Below are 26,398 nucleotides of genomic sequence, written 5' to 3' on the forward strand. Positions count from 1 at the left end.
TGAGTCAGCCTGGCTCTGGGGCCCCCCAAACATGGGCAACCCCCAGCCTCTGTGCCACTGACCCCCAGCTCCCTCCTGCTTCCCCACGGCACCACACACAATGTGGGCGCCATCTTGGATTCCGTTTTCTGGGGACACAGGAGCACGGCTCCTAGGTTCTCTTCATCCTGAGTCTTGATGGCTCCAGCAGTCCCTGGCACTTTGCAGGACCCTGGAAAGCAGCTGCAAATGGCTGGGCCTTGGGGGTGTTCGGGGTCAGAGACCTGCGGCCATTAATGAGATTTATAGAACAACAAATGTATCCTTGTCTCTCCTCTTCAAGTCTTTTTTTAGCAGAAGATAAACCCACCCGAGGAAGGGAGGCAGGTCTCACATTTGTCTTCTTTCTTCTTGCCTAAATGGCCCTGTAATTTCTCGGTTCCCCAGGAACATCAGTAACAGCCTCAGAGACAAACCTCCACACACTCAAGCACACATTGGAATCCCAATGCCCTGAAATCCAATATGCAGGAGAGAGAGCCCACCCTCAGGAATTCATCCTAGGAAAATAATCAGAGCCAAGGGAGTAACGCACACACAAAGACACTCGCCAGGAATTCCTTCTACATCTTCACATTAGTGAAAATTGAAAATGACTCAGATGTCTGAAAACGAGGACTTGGTTAAATAAATAATACCTCCTTCAGACGGAGGCATATCATGCAGCCATTAAAAATAGCAGTTGTGAAAATATGTCGGCACATAAGAAAATGTTTAATACATAATTCTGTTGGGATTCAAAATTGATAAAACACGTATAAATTTGCATCTTAAAAAGACTAATGAGAATGTTCATCTCAGATATTAATAGTTTTAATGAGTTGGGGTTAACACAGGCCTTGCTTTTATGCCTCATCTCTTTTATAGCTTCCCAAATTCCTAGGGTGACCACAAATCTAAGTATTTAAAAGGAAAATATTTTCTGAGGGAGAATTTTCTAGAGAGGAATTTGCCAACCCCCACATCAAGAACCTCTTCACAGGGGCTTGTGGTGTACTCAGGGACCGCTTAGGAGGAACGGGAAGCCTCGCACCCAGATCCACGGTGGCGCTTTGAGGATGGCCTTCAGCTCAGCCAGCCCCACACCCCTGTCAGTGCAGAGCTCTGTCACGCTCAGGGACAGGAAGAACACATCTAAAGAAGCAGCGATGCCTCCGATGGAGGGGACATGCAGGAGGTTGTCACCAAGGCCCTGGGGGTCCCGGAGGAGAGGTCTAACCCTCAGGAATGGATATGGGGAACCTGGAAGGTGAACAGAGGCTGAGGGAGGTCCCTGGCCCAGCAGGGACAGGTGACCGGTAATGTGACAACTCCAGAGGAGAGTCAGCCTCCGTCCACAGCCACCCTCCCACCGCCCGTCGCCCACTTCTCAGAATCATCCTAGATGAGCACGTGGGCCAGGGAGCCGGCCAGGGGCCCAGCATGTGTGGGCCAGCCCGCGATCTGGGCTGTCCTCCAGGCAGGGAGAGAAGCCAGATTCCCAGCAAACTGTCCCAACGCTCCGTCTTAAAGGATCCTTCTTCCGGGGGCAGGGCCACCAGGTCTTCAGAGGCAGGTTCCGCAGCAGAGGTCAAATGCAGTCCTAACCAGAGCAGGGAAGGGCAGCCTGCCCCCCGCCCTCCGAGGCCAACTGCGGCACTTCTAGAGTGCAGTCTAGGATTAGAGAAGATTTTTGGCACCTGCTGCATAGATTTGACAGGGCTTAGCAGGATGAGTGCTAGGGAGGCTGGGGATCAGCTGGCTAGGAGCAGACCCAAAAGACCACCTTGGATGCAGCAGCAAGGGAGGCCCTGGCTAGGGAGAGCTGCTCAGGAAGCCTCCCTGACCGCCCTTCTCAACTCTGGCAGAGAGGGGACAGACATGTGTCCCTGGTTCTCTCAGCCTCATGATGGTGTGGGTGACAAGACATTATTAAGGGCTGTTTCCTCATCTGTCCTCACCACTCAACTCCTGAGTCTTGGATGTCAGAGCCTGAATGGATAGATTGATGGATGATGGACAGGTGATGGGTGGGTGAATGGATGATGGACAGGTGATGGGAGGGTGGATGGATGATGGACAGGTGATGGGAGGGTGGATGGATGGGTGGATGGATGAACGGATGGATGATGGACAGATGATGGGTGGGTGGATGGATGATGGACAGGTGATGGGAGGGTGGATGGATGGGTGGACGGATAGATTGATGGATGATGGACAGGTGAGGGGAGGGTGAATGGATGGGTGGATGGATGGATGATGGACAGATGATGGGTGGGTGGATGGATGGTGGATGGATGGATGGATGGATGATGGACAGATGATGGACAGATGGATGGATGATGGACAGGTGATGGGTGGGTGGATGGATGATGGACAGGTGATGGGAGGGTGGATGGATGGGTGGATGGATGGACGGATGGATGATGGACAGATGATGGGTGGGTGGATGGATGATGGACAGTGATGGGTGGGTGGATGGATGGTGGATGGATGGATGGATGATGGACAGATGATGGACAGATGCATGGATGATGGACAGGTGATGGGTGGGTGGATGGATGGTGGATGGACAGATGGATGGATGGACAGATGATGGACAGATGGATGGATGATGGACAGGTGATGGGGGGTGGTTGGATGAGTGGATGGATGGATGGATGATGGACAGATGATGGACAGATGGATGGATGATGGACAGGTGATGGGTGGGTGGATGGATGATGGACAGGTGATGGGTGGGTGAATGGATGGGTAGATGGATGGATGGATAGATGGAATGTGGACAGATGATGGACAGATGGATGGATGATGGACTGGTGATGGGTGGGTGGATGGATGGTGGATGGACAGATGGATGGATGGACAGATGATGGATGGTGGGTGGGAGGGAAGGAGAGGAGCCACACCAGAGGGCCACCTGCTCCAGGCCCCCAGCACACAGGGCCCTTTTTGTGGATGGAGCTCGGCCCGGCCCAGGGAGAATCGGATACAGAAGGAAGGGAGGACGGAGGAGGAAGGAAAGCTCCTGATGGCTGATCAGAGGGACGGGAGGAGACGGTGGGAAGAACCAAGGAGAGGCCGATGGCGGAGAGGCCCCAGGGTCAAAGCCAGGACCTGAGGAAGGCAGGTACTGAAGTTGAGGCAGAGAAAGGCCATGAGGGACCGGGACACGGGGCTGTCCTCAAGGTGCCGTGACCTCTCAATCACCTGTCCCGGGGCGCTTCACACCAGACCTCATTACCAAGCTCATCACACTGTTGATCTGCACCGAATTATTTATTGACAAATGCGAACCTGCAAGCTTCTGAGGCGGGGCCCCTCTGATCTCTATCTGCTCTGAGTCTTGTTGAGATCAGACTCAGTCTCCATGGTGATGAGAGGGCGGACACCTAGAAACACGGCCAGGAGCGCAGAGCAGCCGCCGCAGAGGAGCCCGCAGCGGGTCCCTGGCGCCTGCTAAGCGCCCAGTGTTTGGGGAGCTTGTCTGAAGCCACCCCGTGGCACGTGCAGTCCGTGTCCAGGTCTGCACAGTTAGCATTTTGACAGGAGGCCCCGGTTGTCACCAAGACCAGGGGAAACAGAGTCGTGATCAAACCAAGGTCTGTCCGCGTGGAGACCTGGACCAGCGACTGGGCGCCCATCCCCTGCCTTACAGTGTGCGGCAGCTGCTCTCGAAGCCCCTCTGCGGGCCACCAGGGCAAGGCCGGTGTTCCTGTCACCTTCCCATCAGAGGCCGTGGCTTTGGACGCTCACCTGCATCTACCCACAAGCCCCATCAGCTCATCAAGCCTGGAGCCTGACACCAGCACCACCAGGAAATGAGCGGACCCCTGGGGCAGCCTGTGGGCAGGCAGAGTGCCCTGCTCGCGGCTCTGCGTAGCTCACTCGGCGCAGTGTGGCTCCAGGGAACGCAGGCTGAGCCCAGGTCTGCTGGGGGGGGGGGGACACCACAGAAAGACAGAAGCAAATCTGACCTCAGAGTAACACAGCCAACAGGAGCCACCTGAAAACCTCAGGTGCCAGCCCTCCTGGAACACAGGTGCTCAGAAACAGTTCCCAAAGTGTGTCCCGGAACCCAATCCCAGGACAGGCCGCAGAACACAAATAAAGTAATACTTAAGTATTAAAATGGACAAGTAACAAAATAAAAATTAAGCCAAACACAAACCAAACAAAATGAAAAATTTTAAAATGAAATAAGATTTAATAAAATACAATAAAATTAGAGATCATGGAAGGAGGTGAGATGGGGAGTGCCACATGCCCTTTCTGGGAGGTGCTGTGGCTGGAGGGTGACAGACTGTGACAAGTCCCACTGCAGAGAGGTCTGGGGACCTTTCTCCAAACTAGGGACACCTATCAAATCTGGCCACAAAGCGTCTTTCCTGGAGCAGTGCAGATGGCACCCGTGTCCCACCTGTGTCCCTGCCTCATTCAGAAGCAGCCCCTCCCCTCCCCCACCTTGCAGATGCAGGCTCCAGGGGACCTGCTGTGGCCACTGGAATTCCAGCAGGCGCAGCAGCCCCAGCAAGAGCCCTCCTGGTTGGGCTCAGCTCTTGAACTGTGTCACATATGAAGAGAATGTATCCTGGTGGCCTTGTCCTGCTCCAGTAACACGGGTCCCAGAACAAACTCATGCAGCAGCCCAAGCCTGCTGGCAAGAGGAGAGGAAGCTGAGCGACCTCCCTGTCGGGCATCCTCTGGAGACATGGCACTGGGGCCCGCTGCAGCCCTGAGTGGAACAGCAAGATCCCCAGGGAGTGAGAGTGCCCAAGGCTCCTCCAGGGGGCGCCCACAGCGTCCGCCCCCATGTGCTTCAGGGGCAATCACCAAAACCAAGTCAGGGCTGTGAATCAAACTCCAAAAGCAGGAGGTTAAGACAAGCTGAACAGGAAGGATGGGTGCAGACAGGCGTGTTCATGCGGCGGCTCAGTCCACACAGATTGAGGTTCACGCATCAGTTTGTACTTTAGTTTTGTTTTGTAAGAGGCAAAACCCAAGGGGGAATGATGGGCACCCATTTTAAGGCAGAGATGATTTCTAGGAGGGAGTGGGGACTGAGGACAGTGTCGGACTTTTCCTGAATCTATTCTTGTGTTTCCTTCTAGGGACAGGAGAGATCCCACACAGGTGGGCGGGATCCGAGGAGCTGACACAGTGAGAACAAGGAGCCACACCAGAGGCCACCCGCTCCAGGCCCCCAGCCCACAGGGGCCTCTGTGAGGATGGAGCTCGGCCCGGCCCAGGTTCAGCCAGAGGCTGCGAGCAGGGCCCAGGCTCCAGGGCGACCCCAGAACCACCAGGCCTGCTTCTCTGTGGCCCTGGAACATCGGGGTCTCCTGGAACTCATTAAGAATGCGGCTCTCAGGCCCCATCCGGACCCCAGAGTCAGGACCTGCATCACCAAGACCCCCTGTGAGAGCGGCCGCCCTCTCCTCAGACCAGGCGTTCAGCCAGGGACAAACGCAGGTCCCGAGGGGAGAAGGGTCCCACTTCTCTATGCACACAGAGCCCCCTGGCAGATGTGCCAAGTGCCATCCGGTGGGGCAACGGAGAAGATGACATCTAAAACCGGTCGGGGACAGTAGTGAAAAGGAGCCGGGGCGTGGAGGCCCGTGAGGGCCAGCCCAGGGCTGCTCTTCCGCTCTGTCTCAGGGGGACAGTTCATCCCTACGACTAGTCCCACTTTAAAACCCAGAGTCCAGAGTCCCAGGAAGCCCTCCCGTCTGTGGGTCCCTCGTTTATCACGGCCACCCCCTGGCCTGGCAAGGGGGCCCTGAAGTGACACTCGCTGTGTCATGGAGTGCACACAGTGTCATGGGGACTCTGAGCACTCGGGGTCTCCCCACTCCACAGCAGCCCCCGCTCCACCCGCTGCTTCCTTCCCCTGGGGCAGGGTTGCGGGAGGGCTGGGATGGGCAGGTGCGGGCGCCAGGAGCCAGCCAGCCAGCAAGAGCAAGCAGGAGGAGGGGGTGTGGTGACAGGAGGGAGGACAGGGCAGCGGGCGGGGGCTGGGAGGGTCCCTGTGAGCCAGCTGCAGCTGCAGAGGTGGAAAGGGAGGGTGGCCGGGGGGTGGGCACCGAGATGGGGCCACTTAGGGAATTCTATCAGAAGGCATCACCAGGGCTTAGTGATAGACTATTTGGTGGACTGAATGGTAGCATCAGAAGAGATGTCCCCCTGAACCATGATTTTCATTGGAAAAGGGGTCTTGGCAGATGTGACTGAGGTGAGGTTCTCAAGATGACCTCATCCTGGACCACCCAGCTGGACCATCCCAGTTTCCTTAGAAGAAGCTCAAAGGAGAGATACACAGGGACAGCCACGTGAAGACCCAGGCAGGGATTGAGTGGTGGCCACAGGGTCCTCCAACAGCCACCAGGAGCTGGGTCCTGCCTCCCGCCTTCAGAGGAAGTGCTGCCCTGAGACACCTTAACTTGGACTCTGACCCCCAGGACAGACGGAGGACACATTTCTGCTGTTTTAGCCCCACCCCCAGCTGTGGTCAATTGTTACACTGGCCACTGCTCCCAGACAGCTGGGAGGACAAAGTCAGGATGGACTCAAACGCAATCCTGGCTGGAGGGAGAAGAGCTTGGTCATTAGCCCCAGGAGGAGGGCGGCCAGGCGGCCTCGACCCTGGGGAGCCCATTCCTCACCCCCAGCCTGGTTCCCAGGGCCTGGAGGTGGAGCAGAGAACCCCACCACAAGGAGACGGTGCAGATCACGGATCATCAGGGCGGGAGGGAGAGCCGACTGGCACGGGCCCATTAGATGCAGGACAATTAAAAATGTATTTGGCATAGATTTCAGAGAGCCATTTCTAGAATGTAAATACCATACCTGTCATTAAAAATGTATTTATGGGAATTACCCAGGAGGATTCTTGGGAGGCTGGGTGTGCATTCGGTAAGTAGGTCTTTAATAACCCCATTTAATATGTGCTCCCCAGACACAGCCTGCAAACCGCATCCTCCTGGGCCTCAGAGGCCGACAGAGGCAGGCAGCTCCCAGGGAAGGTCCAAGGGGCTCCCCACCGAGTCCCACCGTGGACAGATGGCAGGATGGGAGCAGATGATTCCCAGGGGAGAAAATGAGGCCAGCACTCAGGCAGGGGAAGCAGCTCGCCCCACTAGGAGGCAAGGGGAGCAGATTGGAATAACCACAGCCCTGCCGTCCTAGGAAGCTGGGAGCCGCTGCTGCCCAGGAGTGGGGGCCTGCCTGGCGGCCACGTGCGTCCCCTTAAAGAACCCACCGCTCTGCGCCCTGCCTCTGCCAGGTCCATCCCAGGGAACCGGAGGGAAAGGAGAACTATGTGCCTAAGGTTTTCATGACAGCCTTGACTCGGGGAAGGCAAAGCTGGGGGACCCGCTCCGGGGCCAGCGTGCAGCTGAGAGGGTGACAGCCACGTGACAGCGTGGAAAACTGGAGATGGAAGCGAACACAGCCCTTCAGTGTGGGCCTACATCTGCGTGAGAGCATCAGCATAACGAGAGGACATAAACAAAGAGAGTGATTGCAGCCACGAGGCAGGCTTTCCTGAGACGACTCACGCTCCACATGCATGTTTAATAAAGGCGAGGAGCCGTCTGGGCCTCGAGACGGTGATGAGAGGAACAAGCAAAGTCAGACTCTGTTGATTTGCTCTGGGGAAAGGCTAAATGGAGACCGTGCCGCTCTGGAGACGTGGGCGGGCACCTCCTCCTGTCCCACAGCCCCTCCAGGGCCCCCCACCCCATCCTACAGGACGAGCACCTCCCACCCCCTTGGGGCAGCTCTGAGTGGGGCTTCAGAGTGGGGCTCCCCCACCTGCTCCTGAAGAACCCTGCCTGGGCCCGTCAGCAAGGAGTCCTGGGCCCCGGGCCCCAGGGCCAGCCAGGTTCAGTCCCCACACCCCACCAGGACCTGCAACAAGATGGTCCGCACAGTGCAGATGGCAGCAGGAAGGACCAGCCGCTCACCACCCCAACACCATTAGAGATACGCAGTGGGGGGCCAAGGAACCCACACTCTGGAAATCTCTAGGGAGCTGTCCCAGGGGAGGGGTTACCAGGGCCTTTCAGGTCTTGACTGACAGGCAGTTGAGGGAACTGAGCCGTCTTGCTTGGAGGAGGAGGAGACTGAACTGTGTCCATCCATCTCATCCACCATGGAGCCAGGGGATCCCCCCATCTGCACTCCATCTGCCCAGCAGCAAGGCCACACCCCGCAGGGGTCTGCCAGCCCCGAGGAGCCATGGCTCCTCAGCCAACCCTCTGCGTAAACCCCAAAGGGAAGCCCAAGGGACTCCGCTGGGACTCAATGCCTGAGTGGTTTCTGCTCTCATCCGGAAACAATGGACGGCCAGCGAGGAGGCTGCGAGAGCCAGCTCCCCGCCAGGCGGGGCCGCGCGGGGGCGTCAGGAAACACGTCCTCCTGGAGGAATGCGGCCCCGTGCCTGACCCCGTTTTCTGGCAGTAGTGATGGAATTGGAAGAACAGGCCCAGGAGCCAGGGACGAGTACGCAGCTGGGAGCCGGCTGGGAAACGCACTGGGGAGCCAGGGGAGCGGCTGCCTGAGCCCACGGTGGCCAGGCCAGCTGGCTCAAGGAGACACAGCCAAGGTCCCAAGTCCAGGCGCCACAGCAATGACTTCCCAAAGCGACACAGAAATCCCACCACGAGGACCCGCGGAGTGGGGCCCCAAGTCCTCCTGCCAAAAGCAAACCAAAGGCAGAATGATTCAGCCCCTTGCTGCCTCCCACAGACCCCAGTCCTGACCAGCAGGGGCGGGCCAAGGAGAAAGATGAACCAACAACAAGGAATTAATTATCACTTGGGAAACGCACGGTGGGAGCCGCAGGGCTCCACGCCCAAGAACGGCTGGTGGAGGACCGGCGAGTCCTCTTGGGGAAAAGTCTGCACCCACCGCCCAGGAGGGCTGGCACCCTGCAAGGGACATAAACAGGGCGGATGGGGGCAAGCTGAACAGTCTCCCCAAAGCTCCTCCTCACTCCCCTCTCTGCAGACACCAAAGGGTGGCCAGTGTCCTCCGGCCACATTCACATGTCACACATAAAGAGATGTCCTGCTTTGCGGGTGGGTCGTTTATCTACCAAGCTAAGCCCAGAAGAAAGGGAAACACCTCGACCGACCGACCATGAGGACAGGCTCGCTGTGGAGCCTGCAGGAGCCATGGGATGTCCAGCGGCACAGGGAAAATGCGCACTGACCTGAATTCACAACACACCATGCTCCTGGGGAGGAAACAAAAGGGGAGGATAACAGAGAGGAGAGGGGAGGGGAGGGGAGGGGAGGGGAGGGGAGAGGAGGAGAGGAGCAGCTCTGACCTGCACCCAGCTGCGCGCCCTCCGGCTAAACTGCCAATCCATTTCAGCCTCTCCTGAGTGCACTGTCCAGGCAGAGAGCCCCAGGCCTCCACGGCAGGAAGGCGCTAAAGCCTCAGTCCTCAGTCGAGACCCCAGAGTCGCCACACAGGTACAGCGCAGGACAGAAAGGCCCACCATCAGGCTGACTTACCGCCACAGAGAACTTTCCAGAACCTTCCCCATGTCTGCATGGTAGTACTTCGTCAGGATCAAGATCACCTGTGGAGTTAACAGGAAAAGGTGGGCATGAGCTGGTGGCAGTTCTCAAAGAGGGATTCAGGGACCTCCCCCTGGGCTCTGGGGTCTCAAATACAGCTGCTCTAGAGCCCCCGCGCCAGAGCATGCAGATGCGGGCTGGTTCCCATGACTTCTGCTGCTCAGAACTACTCTGGGGACACTCCGATCCTGTGAGATCTTTTTACCTGTCACCACTTGGCAGGAATCATCCAAACCCAGCCTTGCACGATCTCAAACTGCGACCAAAGGAACAGCCGCGGTGGCGGTCCCCTGGGCGCACTGGGCACACTTGGCAAGGCTTCTGAAGACAGGGCCTCTCCACCAGCGCCACGGAGAATCCCCAAGCCAGCGGGAGCAGCTGCGAGCCCGCCGCCCCAGACAGGAGCAGGCCCCTGCGGGCCGTGCTGTCATTACTTTTTCCAGAGTGGTGGCTGCTGTCAGAGCTGATGACAGTGGGGGGACGGTGGGCAAGATGGCTGAGACAGCCAGAGGGGGTCCATAAATCAACGACCGCACACGTGCACACACACACACACACACACTTTATTTTGTTGTTAAACTATTCAACACACTCTTGGGGCCCTCGTAACAAAGCTGTTTTCATTTCAGTCCTGTACAGAAAATGCAGCCATTTAGAAAATGAAAATAAATGTGTTTAAGAACATTCAAAATGCTCTTAAAAACGGGTGCATGAAACAACAAAAAAGAGAGAGAGAGAGAGCAAATGGGGATCCGTCAGCCCCTGTGGGAAAGGAGATTGATCCCCAATTACTTCAGCGGCCACAGTGTTCTCAGTCCATCCCATTTCATCTCTCTGCTGCCAGTCCGCGTTAGTGGTTCCTAACACTCCCGTTGCCATGGGAACCCCGGGAGACTCAACGGGACACCCCCAGGTCCCCGGCGTGCCTGCTAGCCTGGTTACTTTGGGGTCGCCAGCCGGCCGTGGCCAGCACCCTGGCTGCTCCCCGAGGGCTGAGCTTTGGGGACCTCGGCCTGCGGGGCGTTGCCGACGCGGCCAGGAGCCTGTGGACGGCTGTCTTTCTTTCCCTGGTGATTAGAGCAGGGAAGATAGGAGGAGGGATGTCAACCAAGACGGGACAGCGTGCGTCTGAGGCAGGATGATTAAAAGAAGAAGAAAGGGAGGCCTTGTCGACAGCCGCTGTCCCTGCCTGGCTCGGGAACAAAGCCACTTCCTCTGCCAGCTCACAGCCTGCCCGAGTCAGAGCCGGAGCCTCTGAAGACGGAGGCGGCACTGAGTGACAGGGCCCGGACGGGCAGGAGACAAGCGTATTTTTAACCTATTGATTTATATTTTATATGGTCTCGCTGTCCCCAGAGGGGTTTTTGTGGAGCCGGAGCGTGACAGCTGGAAGGAACCTCAAAGTCTGTTTCATCCAGTCCCATCCAGGATGAAATCATCGCTCCAACCTCATCCCCGTCACAGCCGGGCCCAGAGCTCTGGGCACGCCTCGAGGGTGGGAGCTGGCCCCGGACTGGCACTCAGGCCCCGCACGGGCTGCCTGGTTTGGAGGCTGCCTGGTTTGGAGGCTGCCTGGTTTGGAGGCTGCCTGGTTTTGGAGGCTGCTTGGTTTGAAGGCTGCCTGGTTTTGGAGGCTGCCTGGTTTTGGAGGCTGCCTGGTTTGGAGGCTGCCTGGTTTGGAGGCTGGACTCGATTCCGGGAGCTCCTGCCTGCGTGGGCTGGCCTTGCTGGGGACTCCACTCCCGCCCACCCCCAGCCTCCACTCCAGCGGGCCCGGCCTTCGCCGGGGCTCTTCCTCATCTGGGACCCTCTTCCCGACGACCACCCCTATTTCTTGGTTCACTGTAGCCACATGGCCTTGGGAAGTGTCCCAGACGACCCCCTGGGACAGCACCCCACATGGCCCCACTCCACTTCCCCACCTGCATAGCTCACAGGGTCTGTCCTCCCAGGGTGGAGACCTGCTCTTGTGCAGTGTCCCCAGGGCTGAAGCATGGGAGCCACTAGCAGAGACACCAAAGCAGCTTTTCCCCCAGAGAGGACGAGGGCGATGATGCCAGGCAGAGGCAGGGCCCCGGGAAGGCCCCAGCTCCCGCCTCCATGCCCAGGGCACCCTTTTGCCATCAAGAGGACACGCTGTCCATGCCCCACACTGGGAAACAGGACTGCTCTCTGGGGCTGCCTCGAGGGGGGTGTGGCACGCTTGGTTACCCCTGGTGTCGGCATGGTCCTGATGTGCCAGGGCCAGCACCCAGGTCCTCTCGCTCACCCCTTCCCACTGCCAGGGGGCCCCTGGATGGCTCTTGTCCTGTTTCACAGATGAAGAAACCAAACCAGACAGAGCTGCAATGATCTGTCAAAACCACACCCCGCGGCGCAGAGCTGGCCGCCCCAGCTGCTGGACCTCAGGCAGGCGCCTCTCGGCCAGGCCCGGACCCTGTTCGCAGGAGGCACTTCTAGTGGGTTCAAAGCCTCCACATTGTGACCCTTCTGGGCCTCCACTCCCTGCCTTGGACGCCAACTCCCCCAGGACCGCCTCCTGCCTCGGGTGGGCCCAGAGCTCTGGGCGTGTTGAGCTGGGGGCAGGGAATCAGGAATGTGAGAGGAGTGGCCCAGGTGCCGCCCTCGGGGGCTCCTCATGCCCAGACGCCCAGGCTCAACTGAAAGAGAGAAGGGAAGGAGGCCTCTGCCGCCAAGGGGGGAGGACGGTGCATTCCTTACTGTCACCCTCACATTTCGACTAATTTCCAGTCCTCCTGGCCCCGGGGGTGGCAATGCAAGGGTTTGTCCTCATGCAGGAAATCTGCCCATGGGTGCTGGGTGACTCCTCGTGCCAGCTCAGCATGCCATGGGCGTGAGTCCATGTGACATGGACACAAGAGACCCCATGGTGAAGGCTGCTACAGCATCACCACAGAGGAGCTCACTGGCAGGACTGTAGCCCCAGGGCCTCTGCATGTGAGCTGGACACTCCTCCCACACTGCTCTGCCTGCCTGCTGCTCTCTCTGAAAGCCACCTCCTCCTGGAAGCCTTCCCTGACCACCCAGGCTGGGCACTCCAGGAGGGAGGGCCTGCATGGTCTCCAGCACCACTGTCTCCAAAGCCGGTCCAGGCACTGGTCAGCCATAGGGTGAGGGAGCCAGATGGGTCATTGCTGAGTGAAGTAATCAGCTGCAAACTGACTTAGAAAAGCCAAGACCGACCCTGGTGAGGCCTTTCCCTCCCTGTCCCACCTGTCCACTTGCCCAGGTGTGGAGTGTGATTCTAGAACTAGTGGGAAATCCCATCATCCCAGATGGGACCACCCACAGCGCTGCAGGCAGCTGTGGAAGTTTTGCTTTTGTGGAGACAGAGCCTCACTGCATTGCCCAGGCTGGCCTTGGACTCCTGGGCTCAAGGGATCCTCCTGCCTCAGACTCCCGAGGGGTGGGGACTACTGGCTTGCACCACCACCACCATGCGTAACCGCCTCGCTGCACTGACACGTGAACTGAGGAACAGAGAGGGGTGCTCCTGGGCTGGGATGGGAACAGGCAAAACTCATCCACCATCGAGCACAGGAAGGGAAACGGAGGCCAAGAAAGAAGGCAGGGCGGGAGAGGCTGCGGCCACGGGGCGGGGGTTCAACAGGCCAGCCGCGGTCTCAGCCAGCCAGGCACCGCGCCCTTGGGCAGAAAGGCACCAGCTTCCTGAGCCCACAGGCTCCTCCGTCCCCAGGACCATGACACGCCTCTGCACATGTGCTCAAAGAGGCTCAGAAAGGCACGGGCAAGGGCGTGGGCATGTGCAGAAAAACACCGCGCACCACAGCAGGGGACCCCGCAGGAAACCCACGTGCACTGTCGGGATGCCTCCTGCACTAAGCTGCATGTCACATGCGCACACTGGGCACGCGCCTGCCTCCGTGGAGTCCTGACCCAGCCACCGCAACTGCCATCCTATTCCAAAAACACCAGATCCACAGAGAGGCCAGCGGCTCTTCCTGGGGACCAGCAGGAGAGGCCCTGAGGCTCCCGAAGCCCAGGCCTGTTCTGCTGGCCACTGCCCCTCACAGGACCTGGGCAATCGCCCTGTTCCTCTAGCCGTGGTTCTCTCATGTACCCAGGGGCCAAGAAACTCCCTGCTCCACTGGCACCTCAGTGAAGAGGGCCACCCCTCAGAGAAGGCCACTCAAGGAATCCCTGCCACCCCAGCCGAGGGACAGTGATCAGGGACTGCGGGAGGCCACCCTGACTCAGCGGGTGGAAACAGATTGTCCCAGCACTCACGGCCAAGTGGGAGCGAGAGGTCTCCTTCGGGAAGTGTGAGCCCTGGAGCCACCGGCCCCGAGGGGGCTCCCTCCAGGACACAGGGAATTAGACTCGGCCTGATTAAGCTCAGTGAGGCCCACGGTTTGCCCCAGATGGGATGTGACAGCTCCTCTGCCACACAAACACCCCTGCCCCACGAGGCAGGGGGTGGCCTGGGAAGGGAGGGTCATGGGACACCCTCCCTCCCTCCCAGGTGAGTCAGCGCTGCCATTCCAACTGCAGGGCCCAGCCTGGTGGCCTTAGTCAGCAGGGCACCGTGTGGCTGCAGTTTGTCAGCTGACCTTGGGGGGAGGGCGCAGCCTGCCCCAAGTCTTAAAGGCACCTTGTGGGGGCACCACGGTCCCCGGCCTCTCTGAACCTCAGCATCCCCTTCGGTTGAGCAGATCCTGTAGGACCTGGCCAGATCCAAGATGCCTCATCAGCAAGGCCACACCCCAGTAGAGCTGTTCTCGAAGTCACCCACAGCGTCACCCGTGGGACCACCCACCACTCTACCCTGATATGGATGAAGGCCTCTGAACAGTGCAGGGTGAGTGGGAGCCAGACAGACCACCAAGCAGCCTCTTCCGAGACCTCCACAAATGACCCCCACAGCCTCCCCCTCCACCGGGGCCCACTCCTGCATTGCCCCACACAGGTGGCCTGGGGACACTCATGTCTAAACCTAACACCCAGCAGCACTGTTGGCGATCGCTGGAGCCTGAAGGTGGCCACCCGGCACCACAGGGGAGCACACCCAGCGGGAGGCAGGGCCAGTGCAGAGGACCCTCCCCGTGCTGCGCAGGACGGGCCAGGCCGCTGGGGAGCAGCTGAACGGCGAGCTGCAGCCCTGTCTAGAAGACGGGGTCCGGGTGGGCGCGGGACCTCCCCTCACCCTGCTTGGAGGCGTGTAGAAGACCCAGGCGGGGACTGGAACCATTCCCACGTGGCACCGTGGGAAGGGGTGACACTAGGGACTATTGATATTTGTAACATTTTGAACCACAGGCTGCATCGCCTATTCCAAAGAGATTTTAAAAATAAAACAGAAGGTCCGCCTCCTTCAGAGTCCCCTCCTCCTCGCAGGAGCAGGTCTGAACACAGGTAGCTTTTCTTGACTGACCCAAACCACCAAAGGACCACCTTTCTGTCGGTCGACTGTCCACCAAGAGGAGCCGCAGGGCATTTGTCCCATAGGTCCTGGGTTGCTCTCTGTCCCCTGGAGTCACGAAACTCTTCTGCTTGGGGGGGGTACAGAGCCACGCAGAGCAGACCCCACACACCACCTGCTTGCTCTCCACCTCTGCTCTGGGTGTGTGAGTGTGCAGGGGTGAGCACCTGTGTGCGCTTCAGGCACCTGAGCCACTCCCGGGTTGGCCCTCCTGTGGGCAGGCTGACCCCCATCCTCCCTTGGCTGTGTTCTTTCCCCACTGGCCTCGGGACAAGAGAAAGATGCTTTCCTTCCTTGGGGGAGGGGGGTTTTGACAGGGGAAGACTACAACCAAATGAAAGCATTCAGCAGGTGCTCAATAAATGTGTTTCCTTTCCCCCCATCCCAGGCCATGTGAGAACTCTGATCCGAACACAGTAGGGTCTCCTGGGCTGGCTGTGAGGCTGTAGCCCAGCTCCCTTCCTGCAGAGGCCTCCCCTCGGCCACTCAAGGGCAGCTGAGCTAGGTCAGACCATGTCTGCCTGAGGCCAAGCCCACGGCCCTTTCTAGAACAGCAATCTGGGGCACTCCCCCAGCCCTGGAAGCCAGAGGGCCTTCCCACTGCCCCACAGTGCTGGTCCCCTACCTCGACCCTGGTGGCAGCAGCACATACCCACCCTCCAGGAAGGCAGCCAGGCCTGGGGCCTCCATGCCACAGAGATTCCACCTCTACAGAGAAATCAATGCCATTTAGGAGAAATTGATTCTGCATTCATCTGCCAAGGAGAGGGATCTTGGTTCTCTCCACTAAAGACCACTGAGGACGGGGCCGGGGAATCCACTGAGGCTCAGAAGGCCAGGGGAGGTGCCTGCTCACTGAGGGAGGAGGCCTTGGCCAGCTCCCCTTCCTGCCCCAGACCCCCAGGGCAGCTCCATCTTGCCTCCAAGCCAGGAGCACCATCACCTCTGTCCCCCTGCGCAGGGCCTGCCTTGGCTCTCCCAAGGTCCCAGGGGCCTCTGCTAGCTTCCCACCCCCAAGTGGTCCAAGAGTGTCCTTGTCAAAGCCATCGTGAGCAGGGCTGTTCCCTCCAGGAGTCCTCTGCAGCTGCTGAGCTGGACACCTGGGCCCCTCCCTGGCAGCCCTCCTCCCCCTGCAGCATCAGGCCCCACCTCGAGGCCCCTCGGCTCGGGGGTCTTGCTGGAACCCTGGCTCTGTGGGGGACCAGCTGGGTGTTCCTGTCCTCAGAGCTATGGGAAGATTCATGAGTTTGGGGTAAGTGTGCAAAGGATGAGGGTTGGGATCAGGCTACCGCGTGGGGCTGCTAAGCGCCTGGGCTGGGCTGGGTGCTTCTGCTTGCTCTGTGCTCTCTCTAGCAAACGCTAGTCTGGGTACGACTTGTTTAGTGACAGGTGGAATGGCTGTCTAATCATCAGTTCCGAGACTTGTGTGTATAGTGAGACAATCCGTGTGTCATTTATCTCACAGGTTAATCCATACCTCTCAGCCACCTCCTGCCATGCATGCACGGCCACCTGCGGCCCATCCTCCTTCCCTGGTAGCGCAGAGCCCTTGGGTGGTGAACTGAGATGCTGCCTGCTCCAGGAAGCCACCTGGCTGCCTCCAGCCCAGGCAGCTGGCGTCTGGTCACATCGTGCTACGAAGGCCCTGTTTCAGAGCTGCTGCCAAGCAACAGGGCGAGCCTGGGACAGTGCTGGCCACACAGGGTGGGGTGTCTGCAGGGGCCTCGGGCACCATCCTTCTCCCTCCTGGAGGACACACAGAAGGGTGTGGACCAACCAGCACAGAGAGGGCAGGCCATTGCAGAGTGCCAGCTACAGCCCTGCCAGTGGCTTGAGGTCTGTCCCCTGGCACACCAGGCTCCTGGCCCCAGTGCTGGACGGCAGGTACGCACTGCCTGGAGGAGACCCCATCCCTGGACGTTCTGCATGGCCTTCATGCGTCCTGCCTGAAAGCTGTGTAGGGCTGGGACTGCGCTCCACAGGCAGATGCCGCCTGCCCCTGGCCACTGCGTTCCCCCTGGGAGACTGAGGTGCTGCGAGGCCTCTGTCACTTTGCACATGGACAGCCTAGGGTTCACCTGCAGGAAGAGTGCACCACACGTCACCTCTCCTCTGAGAGCCCCTGTCCAACCAAAAGCTCCACCAGCCAGGACTGACCCAGAAGGCCTCAGAGCAGCACACCAGCAGGGCTGGCAGGAGCAGCCCCCAAGGAGCACAGAAGGGCAAGCTCCAGGTGGCTCCAGCGAGCCGCAGAGGCATCCGGGCCTTCACCTGGCTGGCCTCCCATCCCTGCCTCCTCAGCACAGGAGTGAGCTGAAGGTGCAGACGCGGCCTCCTTGACAGACGGCTGGCCTGGCACCCGGGCCTCCCTAACATCATCCCCTGCTCTTTCCACCAGACCCGTCTGGTTCCTCTGTCCCTTCCCACAGGGACTCGCCATGAGCACCCCGTATGGGAAGACTTCTGGGACTCCCCCATCAGGGTTGGCGCCTTCTCTGAGTCCCACAGACCCTGAATGCAGTGGTTGTCCAAAAACATGCCAGCCCTGATCCCATGATGTGACATTTAGAACAAGGAACTTTGCAAAGTTCGGGATCTTGGGATGAGAGCAGCCTGGACGCGCCCCTGAATCCCACGCCGGCAGCGCCACCTCGGGAAGACGACGTGCCAGAAGCCCCCGGAAGCCAGGAGCCACCTGAACAGGTCTCCCTCTGCACCCTGGAGGGACCACACCCTCCATTGATTTCAGTTGTTTAAGCCTCTTAGTGAGTTGGACTTTGTCATGGCAGCTCCTAAATCAGGCGCCGGCACTCACCCACTTCATAGATGAGGACCGAGGCTCAGCTGTCAGAGGTGACCAGCAGGGACCCGCAGGGCTGGGGTCCCACTGGGCCAGCCTGACTCTAACCATGGGACACTCTCACTGTCCAGTTGCCCCTCAGAGAGCCGGCCCCAGGGGGAAGGGGGAAGGGGGTTCCTGGGGGCCGCAGCTCGCCCCTCCCCAGGCTCACGCAGGAAACGCTGGGGTCCCGCTGGGCTCAGCGCAGAGAACACAGCCGCCCTCCAACAGCCAGACGCCTTCACAGGCACAAGACCAATGTTTAAAAAAAGAGTTGAGAACTAAGCTGGAAAGGACCCCATAAATCAAAATCAGTCAGCAGAAAATAAATGTATGAACGTTACCGATCTGTGGAAAATTGCATTTTTACATCAAATCTGTTTAAGGGATAATGTGTATTTTAATAGGTGGGTCTCGGTAGGCTTTTCCGCCCCAGCCATCCTCTGAAAATATTATTTACCCTCCATTTCTCATAACCGATTGAATTTTAATTTCACCCATTGCTCCTTTTTAATAGTCACTGTAAGTAAAACTATTAATGAAATTACAAGATTCTTTCTTTTCTTTTCTTTTTTCTTTTTTTCTGTTGCCATTCAAGATGAAGCTCTGTGCTCCTCCCTGGACGAGCCGGGTATTCCTCAGATCTATTTATGGCAACGAAAGAACCTGGAGAAGCTGTGATGTCGCTCCGCTTCAACATGAGAGGCCCGGCTACCTCCTGCAGGCGGGCGCACAGAACCCTCCCAGGGGACCCGGCTGACAACCATCTGTCATTATCTCGGGAACCTGCCTCTGGACACAGCACGTGGGCCAGGCTCAGGGGGGCGCAGGCAGGAAGAGGAGTGGGGAAGAAGCCATCCCCAGCACCCAACTGGGAGGCCTGGGATTCCAGCCACAGCAGCCCCTGAACAATGTCCCTCAGCCGAAGGGCTGCTGACCCCCAGGCTCCTCAGGATGATGGCAGGGCGAGGGGAGCTGGGAGGAAGCCCCAGGGCCCAGCCCAGCCTGGTTCAGGCCACGAAGGGTTCATTTCTCAGACCTGTGGCTGGCTGTGTGTCACCCTCCTCTCTGACATTTACACTGTGGCCTCCCGCCCCCCTGCGCCACACCCTCCCAGAGGCTCCTGGTCCTGGACCCCAGTGCCAGGCACACAGCAGGCCTGCTGGGCTCACTGCCACAGGGGGGAGCCTTCGAGAAAGTCCTCGTCACCTCCGGGCTCATCCCTGGGGGCTTGGGACCAGGAGCACCTACTGGTCTGGGAAACTCTTTCAAAGAGAGAGGACAGAGCACACTGACCAGGGGAGAGCACCTAGAGGAGCTTGCCCGCCCACCCCTGCTCACTGGGAGGAGTGGAAGAGGGCCTGGGGGACATGGGCTTCCTGCCGGGAGGGTCTCCTAGGCACAGCTCTGTGCAGAGCCTGGGATGCCACCTCCTGGAGAGGCTGGCCTCTCCTGCTTTGTGGCCTTGGTCACAGCGTGCCACCCTCAAGCCTGCATCCACCTGTCTAATGGGCAGCTCCTGGGCCCAGCGTGCCACCCTCAAGGCTGCCTCCGCTTGTCTAATGGGCAGGCAGCCCCGTGTGGGAGTGCTCCCTCCCCTGGGTGCAGGTCTGTTTGGAGGGGTCATCCCTCTGTCATTTGGGGTGACCAAACAGCTCAAGAAACCCAGTGTGATCATTCCGGGACATCTTTGGACATGGGCAGAAGCACCCTCTAAGAGCATATGCTACGAGGCTTTTGCTGGGGTCTGGATCCCTACTGTCCCCAGGCCCACGTGCTGAAGGCTGGGTCCCAGCTTGGAACTGATGGAGGTGGGGAGCCTTCAGGAGGTGGGCCTGCTGGGGGAAGTCAGCCCTCGCGGGGACACTGGATCCCAGCCCCTTCCCCTCCGCTCTGGCCTCCCCCAGGAGGCAGCGGCTGTGTTGTGCAGTGTGCTCTTGTCCCCACGTGCCACCACAAGCCCTAAGCAAGGGGACCCACTGCTCACGGACTGGGCCTCTAAAGCCGCAAGCCCGGACCTCTCTCCCATGAGTCAGTTCTCCAGGTGTCCGTCCGTCATGGTGAGGGCAGGCTGACCAGCCCAGGGTGTTAATTGCTGATGAACCTGCTTCTTTTCCTAAATAGGAAACTTCCTGTCATTACCAGAAATGGGGAACAAGCCTGTCACACCTAGAAGGTAACAGCAGAAATAGAGAGTGACCGTTTGCCTGTGTTACGGCTTGAATACGAGGTGTCCCCCAAAAGCTCATGTGTGAGGCAATGAAAGAAGGTTCAGAGGGGACATGATGGGGTTGTGAGAGTCTTACCCCAGTCAGCGGATTGATCCCTGAGGTCACTGAAGTGGTGGGGGTGCGGCTGGCTGGAGGAGTGGGAATAGGGGTGTGGCTTGGGTACATATTTGGAGAGCAGAGTCTCACCGCTTGCTGACATGATGTGAGCAGCTTCCCTCCACACACTCTTCGGCCACGATGTCCTGCCTCACCTTGAGCCCCAAGGATCAGGGCCCGTCTTCTAGGGACTAAGACCCCTGAAACCGTGAGCCTAAATAAACTTTTCCTCCTCTTTGCTCTGGTTGGGTCCTTTTACTCACAGGGAAAAAGCTGACCTAAGCAGCCCAAGACACACTGGGCCTGGGGCTGCCAACCCACTATCAAGAAGGAGCCAGAGAGGCAGCCACAGCAGACTACGCAGGTCACACTGCCCCGGCTGTCAGCAGAAGAGGAGGTCATCAGGTGCCCCATCTTGGCCCCTCCCCAGCCTTGGAATTTCCTCCTTTGGAAAACATGGAGTCGGTCTGGATTCAGGATCCCCAGGCCAGATTCTTGAACCCAGGGCAGCCCAGGAGGCCAGTGCCCAGGAGCCGCTACTTGTCACGTGCAACTCGAATACAGCAGCAAAGAGCAATGAGGCTGACAAGGCCAAGCCTCCTGCTCCTGTTCAAGGCCACGTGGACAGGGAGAGCCCACCAGGAAGACCACACTCTAAAGCCGAGGCCTGCCTAACAGGAGGCGGGATCCTCACTCGGGCACACTGGCAGAGAAAGCCAGGCTTGCGTGGAGGCCCGAGTCAAGCCCCAGTTCCAGGCCAGTGTGAGGACACCTCTTTTAGCAGCCTGTGGCCTCCCGGCCTTCTCTGGGCTTTCCAACACTCGTGCAGCCTGACCAAGTGGCCCTGGGGGAGCTGCAGCAGAGTCTCCTCGAGGGAGACTCCCCTGCCGGCCACTTCCCAAAGGACTGTTTGGATGCTCACACCCTTCCCAGAGTGGCCATCACTGAGAAACCTCAGGCCCTGGGAATCTTCAATCTGTCCCCAGCTGGGCTCTGGACCGCAGGGGAGACAGAGTGAAGCAGCAGATTGGGAACAGGGAGCCAGGGACCGGGAGGAGGGAGCCACATTCACACGCTGAGTGTCTGAGGCTAAGTATTTTAAGATCATTTTAAAAATAACATTTGGTGGTTTCTCAGCAGCAGGGACCGGCAGCTGTCCTCAGCAGGTTTTCTAAGCAGCCGTGGCCTAAGGAACACAGGACTTCCAGAGAGATCTTGGGTGTAAATCCTACAAACAAAGCAACATGCTTCCAGGGAGTCCCTTGCCTCTGCCCAGAGAAGAATCCAGAAAGCCTCGGGGTCTGGCAGGACCTGCCTCAGCTGGCCACAGGGCTGTAAGCGAGTGGCCCATCTCTGAGTCTGGAGCAGCCTGGGTGTAGAGCAGACACTCACGGAAGCCACACGCCCCTGGAGAAGAGTGTGCAGCGGGGGCAGCCAGACGGCAGCCTCTGCCACACACCCCTGAACCGCACCCTCCCAGCCAAGCAGCCCCGAGTTTGCCTTGGTTTGCACACCTTGTAGGAGGGGCCCTCCCTCAGCCGCTCCGTCAGCCCCTGCCCCGCCTGGTGGACCACACAGCCTGCTCTGGCCCTCCGGCTGCCCTGCACACACCCGGCCACCCGCCTCCCTCCCACCCACCAGGCTCAATCGCCCCAGCTCTTGATGAATCTGTTACGAACCACGTCAAACGTGCCTGCGATCTGAAAGACGCTTTTTTTTTTTTCCTTTTGTGGTACTGGGCGTTGGATCCAGGGCCTCACACATGCCAGGCAAGCGCTCTACCACTAAGGGACTCCTCAGGAAGCACCGGCCGGCGCCCCGATCTGCCTCCCTCCAACCATGTCCTCAGCCCCGTCCCTCGCACAGGACCTGGGGCGCGGCAGCATTTCACCATGGCCACGTGCTTCTGGTTTCAATGTGGGTGATGGGCACACAAACCACACAGAGGAAACAAATAGGGGCATCTGACAGGAGGCTTTCTTCTGCCGCCGTCTCAGCCAAGCTCAGTTAAAAATGCTGAGGATGAGTCTGTGTCCATGGTGGACAAGACGGCAAGAGGAAGCGTGCTCTTTCCTCTAGTCGAGAGTCGCCGAATGGCCGAGACTGAATGGGACAGAGCTAGGTTAGGTCTCGGCTACTGGTGACATCTGAGAGAGGTGGCAGGTGGCCACAGGGAGCGGGGCACAGAGTGCCAAGGCCTTGGAGGGCCATGCTGCCTGGTGCCCTGGGGTTCTCTCAGCACGGGGACAGGATGCACCCAGAGAGGGGCGTTGGTGAGCTGAACGGCCTCCTCCCACAGGCCTGGGCCTGAGGAGAAGCACCCGAGAGTGGACGCAGGGAGGCTCACGGAAGTGACTTGCAGAGGCCAAACTGGTTCCCTCCACAGCCATGTCGAGCCAGCCCTGGGTGTGAGCCTGGGCACTGGGTGCGAGCCCACCTGCTTCTCCAGGAAGTCCACGCTAGTCTGGCTCAGGTTAAAAGCAGAAATAAAATAAATATCCTCCTTTGAGAAAACAAGGGCTTTTGGAGAGAGGAAATGGCGGAGGGTTAAGTTCCTGGACACAGAACATGAGGTCTTCATTTCTGAAACCTAATTCCCAAGAGCTCCCCAGGGCACGCTCAGTGCGTCTTCCTCTGAGGGATGGGAAGGAAAGGATTCGGCTGGGGCCCAAACATATGGCTTCTCATACCTTCAGAATACCAACCAGGAGGCCCCTTCAGGAGTGACTTGTTATAAAACAGACCTGTCCAACCAGCCCCCATGTAAACTTCCTGAGCTGACTAGCTAAATCAAAAGCTCAGCATTTCATTACCAGCTGTGGCAGGGAGCGGGCTACCATCCTCAGCGAGGGAGTGCCCACCGCCATCACATCAGGGCTAAAAACGGAGCCCTCTCCATCAACTTGACAAAGACAAAAAACGTGAACTGCAAGCCCTGTCTGAAATTAATGGTGATTGAAAGTCAATGCTGGAGCAAATCTGGCAGAACTATGCCAACACCCACAGCGTGGGCCCGGCTCTCAGAGGGGAGGCTCTAGTGATGACCGTCTGCTGGGACCCAGCTGGGCACAGCCATGCGGCTTTGTGACATTCTCCCTTTCCCTAGAATCAGAACACTGGCCAGCAGGTCTAGCTGTCATCACGTCACCTCCCAGCTCTGGGGTCGGGCTGACACATCTGCTTGTCAGCATTCAAAGCTGGATCTGTGGGCTCATCTGCACTATTTATTTATAATACGAAGCCAAAAGCAATCCCCACTGGGGGGCTGGCTCCATAGACTGTTGCCAAACCATTCAAGTCAATCAACAGATCGCAGCGAAAGAGACAAGCAGTGATCTAAGAAGGCATGCGTGGCCCAGGATGGCTAGATTAACCCCCGACATTATGCACAAAGCACACCCTGCCAGGCCGAGAACATCCCGGCCCCAGCGCAGAGCCAAGGCCACAGCAGACACGCTCCAAACATGGACCTGAGACGCAAAGTCAGGGTTTTTTTTTTTTTTTTTTGATAGAAAGTCAAAGCTTTTTTTGTTGTTATTGTTTTTAGCTTTGGTACCAGAGATTGAACCCAGGGCCACTTAACCACTGAGCCACATCCCAGCCCTTTTTATGTTTTATTTTGAGTCAGGGTCTTGCTAAATTGCTGAGGCTGGCTTTGAACTCACAATCCTCCTGCCTCAGCCTCCAGAGTTACTGAGATTACAGGTGTGCCATCATGCCTGGCTCGGCAAAGGTTTTCAAGTATACACACACAGCTCCACATTGACCCCCCACACTATGCAAGTAGACACGCAGGCAGGTGTGCAGAAAACCAACCAGAAGGCCACGTGCCTGGGCTAGAGCTGGTCCCTCAGGTGCGCTCTGTTCCCTCTCGCCCTGTCCTGCTTTCCCACAGCCAGTGTGCTCCCCGTGGCCATTCTGGGGGACACTGGCCCTGCTTGGGGTAGCCACGTAGAGAGGCAGCTGCAACCCTCCTGTGTGCCAAGAACTGTTTCTAGCCTTTGCATTTGATTCCCACCATCACCGGCTGATATGTCTCCCTCACACACACTGACCTAGAACGTCCTAAACTAAGCGCTGACGACCTTCAGATTAGGCATCACGATGCGGTTACAGCGGACACTCAGGGAGATACTCAGGGCCCCGTGGCAGGGACTGTTGAATGAGGCAGACAGAGAAGCCCCATGCTCCACACAAGCCAGGCCACTTGGTCCTGTCCACTCCTGTGCATACAGGGTCCCCAACAGCCCCCGGCCCTCGTGGCCACTCTTGGTTTTGCGTGGAAGGCCGTGTGGGGCAGTTCGGCATGGGAAGTCTGAGTTTGGTTTCCAGCTGCTACTACCACCTCCCCAGGGCTGGCCCAGGCTGGTTCCGGGCAGCCGGCCTGAACTCTGGGCCTCCACAGGAACAGCGGGGACTCACGTGAACCCAACACTGGCCCTGGCAGGGCCAGCCCTCGATCCACAAGCCCCAGGGAAGGCCCAGCCCCCTCCATGCTTTGAGGTCCAAGCATCCACATCTCACGTCCAGCACAAGACACAAAAATGTGAGTTTTTGTGCCTCAAACAGAGGCCTGGAGCCGAGCTTGATGTTTCTGAAAGTTCCCACTCGTCACCTGCATGAGGCGCCGTGTCAATGGCTGACAGCCTCATCCAGCGGTTCTGAATCCCACCCTCACCCAAGAGCAGCAAAAGACCAACAAGGACCACCCGGGGCGTTTCCCATTGCTCAGAGTAGAGTGCCCGAGTCACAGGGTGGGGGACAGGCAGACACGGGGACCGCCGGGATGGGTGTGGCAGGGAGACTCACAGGCCAGGGTTGTCCTGCACATGGCCTCCTCGTCAGGACCCTGCGGCCCGGGGTGGATGGGGTCTCTGGGCATTTCCCTTTGAGGAGACGCTGGGCTCCTGTCTATAACAAACCCACCCAGCGGCTCAGTCCCCTGTGAAAGGGAGCTTCCCTCCCGCAAGCCACCATCCAGGCTGGGCACCAGCTCAGGCCCAGCCCGGGCCGCCTGCAGGAGGGGCCGCCCTGGCCTCTGTCTACCTGGGTAAAGTCCTGGGCAGGAGCAGGAAGAGGCTGCAGAGCCCAGGTGACACTCTGGGACCTGAGCCCATGAGGGAAGTGACACAAATGCTGTGAGGCCACCTCTGAATCATCCCCACAGACACAGGGCTGCTTGGTGAGGAGGGCCCAGCCCTTGGTGGTCACCAGGACCCTGGCCTGCCCTTGGCCTCCAGAGGGAGGGGGCAGGGCTTGGCCATGGCATGGACCTTGGCTGGACAGTGTGACTGGAGGGTGATAGTGGGCAAGTCAAGGTCATTCAGCTGAGAAGTCAACGTCCAGGCCCTGGGCGGTGGCCACTGTTGCTGCCAGCGCCAGCCAATTTCCCTGTGTAGGGAGCGACCTGGTAGGACAAGCTGGCCCTGCTGGCCCCGGCCCTCCTTCTGCCCGGGGTGAGACATGGCTCAAACCCTCTAGGCCCACCTGGCCTTCTCCCAGGCCGTGCCCTGGTCTTGAGACTCATGTTCTACTTAACAATTTAGATAAACTGAAATATTTCCAAAAAATAAAAAAAGGAAGGAAGGAAGGAACCGGGGAGGAGATGTGTGACTTCAGGTGAGTCGAGGATTCCCAGGTTAGACAGAAAAGCACGGGCCATCTAAGGAAATCTCAGACAAGCTGGACTCATCAGCGTTGCATCCTGGGCTGGAAGGTCAGGGTTAAGGATGGGAAGGTGAGCCGCAGACTGGGGAGAACGCTGGCGAAGACACAGCCAGCAACGGTTCCACCCAGATCCAACACCACAATGAAAATGGCCTGAAACTGGGAATTTACCAGCGGAGATGTCTGGATGGCAAGTGAGCTCTCGGGAAGAAGGGAATACAGACGAAGTCTCAGGAGGTGTCCGTCATCACTTAGGAGGTCCCCACTTACTGGCATGGCCAAGATTCAGAGATGACAAGATCAAGAATTGACAGCACATGCAGTAGCTGTGACTCACGGCTCGGTGCTGGGAATGCGCGTGGCGTGGCCACTTTGGACACGCTTTGGCAGTTTCCTTCCAAGAGAAGGCGCCATCCAGGAGAGAGGACGCTCGTCCACACGGAGACCTCGCACGACGCCCAGCAGCTTCCACACAGTGGGAAAGGACGGACGACCGAGA

General features: G+C 58.5%; 1 protein-coding gene across 1 annotated transcript in view; it reads right to left on the minus strand.

Annotated features, from left to right (window-relative positions):
* Positions 1 to 26,398, minus strand: part of Sorcs2 (sortilin related VPS10 domain containing receptor 2) — a 347,236-nt gene that overhangs the window by 202,011 nt on the left and 118,827 nt on the right. Inside the window, exon 2 of the mRNA XM_071614778.1 lies at positions 9,540 to 9,607. Coding sequence (XP_071470879.1) covers positions 9,540 to 9,607 — 68 coding nt within the window. The remainder of the gene's footprint in view (positions 1 to 9,539; positions 9,608 to 26,398) is intronic.

The sequence above is a fragment of the Marmota flaviventris genome, chromosome 7 (genome assembly GCF_047511675.1).
Source record: "Marmota flaviventris isolate mMarFla1 chromosome 7, mMarFla1.hap1, whole genome shotgun sequence".
NCBI lineage: Eukaryota > Metazoa > Chordata > Mammalia > Rodentia > Sciuridae > Marmota > Marmota flaviventris.